The sequence below is a fragment of the Amyelois transitella genome, chromosome 4 (genome assembly GCF_032362555.1).
Source record: "Amyelois transitella isolate CPQ chromosome 4, ilAmyTran1.1, whole genome shotgun sequence".
In the NCBI taxonomy this organism is placed as follows: Eukaryota; Metazoa; Arthropoda; class Insecta; order Lepidoptera; family Pyralidae; genus Amyelois; species Amyelois transitella.
Genome location: NC_083507.1, coordinates 5,498,999 through 5,504,314, shown reverse-complemented (window position 1 = coordinate 5,504,314; position 5,316 = coordinate 5,498,999). Strand labels below are relative to the sequence as shown.

Here is a 5,316-nt window from a genome sequence, read left to right as displayed (position 1 = left end):
ATGAATCAACCAGTATTCAGACATGTAGGATCTAATTGTTGTTAATTTGATTGTATGCAGCGGTGCAATCGGAGTTTGGAACGAGAAAATAAAATTATTGAGTGCATTTGAGGGGAATAAGACCATGACAACTATTTCTACATACATACATATAATCACGTCTATGTCCCTTGCGGGGTAGATAGAGCTAACAGTCTTAAAAATACTGATAGGCCACGTTCAACTGTTTGGCTTACTGATAGAATTGAGATATAAAGTGACAGGTTGCTAGCCCGTTGCCTAAAAGAAAAATCCCAAGTTTATAAACCTATCCTTTAGTCGCCTTTTACGACATCCATGGGAAAGAGATGGAGGGGTCCTATTTTTTTTCTATTGGTGCCGGGAACCACACATTTTTAAAATATCTTTATTTTTATTGGACTGCTGTTTGTTTAAATAAATATGCAGATATTATGATATAAATAAGTAAAGCATTATTGCGCGTTATTCATATTTTATTAAAAAAAAGATACCGTAAAATGGGGCTATTTGGTACAAGATTTGGTAAAAAACAATTTTTTTAACGACTTTATGTTTAAATAATCCTGTTTTGATGATTAATTTGGACAGATTTTGAAGTGGCGTTTCCGGAACTATTATTTTCAAACGTATATTGATTAAAATTCCGAAGATAGCCTGTTTTATAAGCGCTGTTCCAATTTTCGCAATTTTGGGGCTATCTGGAAATCGACACAAAATGTTTAATATTTCAGTAAAATGTAGGCCAGTTTTAATTTGAATCAGTTTGGCGATAATCAGAACATTGATAGTGTGTACCTGGCTATATGTCTATAGTGCTCTTGTTCAATTTTGTTGTAAAATCTTGCACTATAAAACTATAGTGCCACTATATTGGGGTTATTTGGAAGTACGATGATTAATCAGTTGGACTAAAGGAGAGAATGTAGGATATATTTGGAACAATTTAAGGGGAAGTCATTATTTAAATGAAATTGTTGAATGTACTTTAAGTATGTTTATTTAAATGAAAAATGTGATACAAAAAAGAAACATCAAATAAGAACACTGGAAGTTTACCATATTAATTAAGTAGGTAGGAACTTTAATAATAAAATTGACCCGGTTAATAACACTTAAACTTTCATAAGTATCAAATAACTGTACTTATTTATCTAATCAGTTCACTCATCATCATCAACAGTCTGAGCAATTTAAAAACAATTTAACTTTTACTATACTAGTAATAAGGCACGCATATTATTAAACAACGTGTAAAATAACTAAAATCACAGTCGCAAAAGGGCAACTCACCCAATTATTTCAAACAACTTAATTATACTATGGAACCAATGTTGAGAACTCAACAACAATCACTAAAATAAACATTACAAAAATAAACCAATTCTCAAAATTCCAAAATGTACATAAAAAAACAAATAAGAACATTGGAACTGGAAGTTTACCATATTAAAAATTCAGTAGGTAGGAATTCTGATAATAAAGTTAACCCAGGTAATATAATTAAAACTTTCAAAAATATGTATCAAATGTCTGTACTTATTTATCTAATCAGGTCTCTCGGTAACTATAATATGTATTAAAACAACAATATTTTCTAGACATCAGCGGTCTAATTCAAACATAAACAAATACTTAATCAACTATCAAAGTTCTCATCAAAGTTTGTAAGAAGGTGAATGTCATTGCGGTAGGTAAACATTTAACAAAAAATAAGGCACAATATTTGGCATTGATACTTCCTTAATTATAATCATAACATTAAATCAGTCTTAATCATAGTCAGTCTAAAGACTTCGAAAATAAAATTTAAAATACCATAAGTCAAAACAGTTAAACCTATTGTACGTTGTAATTACTCAAATCAATATCAAATATGATTTGTCCTCGCCGAGAGATGTTGGGCTCTGGTAATACTAGAACAATATCATCCAAATGTCTCATGGTACAAATGTCATCTACTGTAGGATAAGTAAACACCGATCCTCTATTAAACTTTGATTCCTTTACTTTTCTCACAAATTTGACATCAGGAATGTTGTTTTTTATTAATATTATCTTTCCTACGAAATGTTTAACGCTCTTTTTTGTAGCAAATTTTGCTAAAATCCAGGAATCAATTTTTAATGTATTATTATCCTCTGTAAAAAATTCAATTTCAGAAAAGCCAAAGGGAATTGATGGTTCTATATTTTCTTGTTCTTCTTCGTAAAATTCCGTGATTAAATCATCCATTGTTTCATATTCTGAATCATCAGAATCAGCCATACACATTATAATCTCAGATGAGCTGGAATCACTACTAGATCTCCTCCATTTTTGTTTTCGAGAAATGTGTTTCTGCGTCCTTTTTTTCACTTTAGTAGCTGTCTCACTTTTTATTTTTTTCTTAGGTTTCACATTATCTATTATTTCTTTTAATTCTTTACTTTCTTGTGTAATTTCTTCTACGACTTTTCTTTTTTCAGTTACTTGTTCTTTATTTTCTATATTTAATTTCATATTTAAAGCAAACTGCGTAATTTCAACATTTTCTTTTTGTAGTATAGCGTTTATTTTCTTACGATTACGAATATTTTGGGAAGATCCTGCTTCAAAAATAACTTCTGATGTAATTATAGGTTTAGATCTAGTAGTGGGTCTGCTATTTAGTAGGCATTCTGGTAATTCACCTATAAATGGCACGTTAGCTTCATAGTTTTTGGTTTCGTACAAATTTTGAATAAATGATCTTTGTCCGGATAGTTCATTGTTTTGAATTAAGTGAGTATTGACCCATCTGATACATAAATTTTTGAGGCTTTCGGGATTTTGGAGAGATGACTGTAATAATGAACCAGAGTTAACTAATGTATCATTTAGAGCTGTTTCTGTTACATTCTCACTTTGTTGCTTCTTATTAATCAATATTTTACAAGGTTTTGTTTTTTTACCGATCCCTTTTCCCATGCCCTTGTAGGATGTTAGTTTTGACTTAGGCATAAGAACAGACGCAATTTGATCATCGGAATTATCACTATCATGATTTTTATTGCTCCTTATTTGATGTAGTCCAGATGGAACTGAATCAATAAATGGGTCTGATAGGATGTTTGAAGTAGACTTCTTTAATTCTTTTCTTTTTCCGGACACCTTTAATCTTGCACTTGTTTTTGACTGATTTTGTACTAAATCGTCGGAAGATACGCTCTTTCCCGGTTCAACCACAAATCTCTTTTTCCGTCTCATTCCCGTCGGCTCATCGGGACATCGCAATTCCATCAACATATCCTTTATAACTGAAGTACTACTTGTCTCTATTTCTTCCTCGGACCTTGGAACATGAGATTGGGGTAATCGAGATTTGGGACGATTAAGATCAACAGGGTAAAGTCCGGATTTATTAAAACCTGCTATTAAATTTCTGGATTCGGCATCATTTTCGATTAATTTATTTTTAAGTTTTTTCAACAATTTAGGAAATGCACTCTTAATTAAGGTTTTGTGATGTCTTCCCTCGGTAATTTTCCATTTGGTAAGAATATCTCTCCAGTATACCTTCAAAGGAGCAAAAAACGCGACGTCCAGAGGTTGTAATAAATGTGTTGTTTTAGGTGGCAGACATACAAATGCAATATTCAATGTCTCACAAGTTTTTATTACACTTTCCGAAAAGTGTGATGATAAATTATCACCTATCAATACCTTCCGTCCAGGCTTATTACGAAAATAGGGAACTATAATGGTATGAAACCAATCTTCGAAGCAGGTTGAATCAAACCATCCGCTCTTGGAACGATTATATCTCGTCCCTTCTGGTCCTCCCTCCATCCACGTATCCCAAAGATTTTCCGATTTGTAGACAACGTAAATAGGTAAGAGATGTCCTGATGCAGTGCCCGAAAACATGAGCGAAATTGCCGTTTTCGAGCTATTTATGATCCGCTCTGGATACTTGCATCCTCTTTTATAAATATATTTTTTATTGCCGGGATCATCTGTTAAATTCGTTTCATCATAGTTAATGATGTGCGCTGCAGGAACACCCTCAACCGTATTAACATAATTCTCAAAAAAGGCATCAATATCATCTGACCTAAATCTGGCTCGGTCACTGGAAATATGTGCAGATTTACGGTTTGAAATTTGTAATCTATGTCTTTGAAGAAAGTTTCTGGCCCAATCATAACCTGGCATATTATCTTTTAGATTATACACATTTTTTCCAAGTCTGTCGAGATATTTCTTGGCAAATACACGAAGATCTGTGGTATCAAACGGAAACCCCCATTCCCCTACTATTAAAACAAATTTAATGAAGACTTTCTCTTCTTCAGGCGTAAATAATGTTGGATGGCCTGCTGTCTCTTGCGTACAGTTAATATTTCTTGTCTTTCTACTTAAGGTACTCTTTGGCACACCAAAAGTGTCTGCGGCATCGGTAAGACTCATTCTTCCTTCTTTTACACTCTCTATTGCTACTTGTAAATTTTCCGCTGAGTAATTTTGGTAAGGTAAAAAAGATTTGCCATTTCTGGAATTTGTATACTTCCTAGTATATGTACGCACCATGATCAATTGCACTGGAACAAAACAGAAGAACTTCGCCTTAATTACTCGAAAGTTACGTTTGGGGCTATTTGGCACATCACCTTAAATCGTATACAAATCTGTCATCGGACATAGAGGGGGCTATTTGGAATTATGTTTTAAATAGCCCCAAAACTGTACCAAAAAGCCCCGTTTGATAAATCAAAACAAATATGGCGAATCAACGTAGTTAGAAAAAGCCTATAGAATCCATTAAAATCACAAGGAAACATAAGATATAATACAAATATCATGTTCAACTTACCTCAAAAAATAACTAGTTACCAAATAAAAGTATGAGAGCCATAAATTAAGCAATATTTTTAATATTTTTTGCAAGCCCCTTTTGCAGCACACACATGTCATTTCTAACCTCAAAATTTCATTGCGTGGTGACAGCTTTAGAGTGAGTGTTGCCAGACGAAAACAAAATATCCAATTAGTAGAAAAATAAAATGTTATGAGGTTCCAAATATTTTATTTTTATAATTTCAATTAGCCCCATGAATTTTAAATAGCCCCGTTTTACGGTACTGCATAAAATATAAAGTAAAAACTAATTCCACACAAGCAAGCTATACATTATAAATATTTTTTGTTGTCATAAAAGAAAGACTTCTATCTCGGTCGTCTCTTAACTCGAGAGCTTTCGTGAATGGAAGCTTTAAGCTTTCGTCTAACTTTAGTTAGTCACTGAAGCGCGCGCGCACGAGACACGCGTACGTGCCA

The 5,316-nt window shown here is 32.9% G+C and overlaps 1 protein-coding gene across 1 annotated transcript; it reads right to left on the bottom strand.

The window, feature by feature from the left end:
* Positions 1-514: 514 nt before the first annotated feature.
* Positions 515-5,115, bottom strand: LOC106129988 (uncharacterized). The gene is made up of 2 exons (XM_013328722.2): positions 4,853-5,115; positions 515-4,580 (listed from the first exon to the last, which is right to left on the bottom strand). The coding sequence occupies exon 2, from the start codon at positions 4,567-4,569 to the stop codon at positions 1,858-1,860; it is 2,712 nt and encodes a 903-aa protein (XP_013184176.2). The 5' UTR covers positions 4,570-4,580; positions 4,853-5,115; the 3' UTR covers positions 515-1,857.
* Positions 5,116-5,316: the final 201 nt, after the last annotated feature.

Bases quoted from the DNA above. Each gene is read 5' to 3' on its own strand.
- LOC106129988 (XM_013328722.2), bottom strand. From the start codon at position 4,569: ATGGTGCGTACATATACTAGGAAGTATACAAATTCCAGAAATGGCAAA.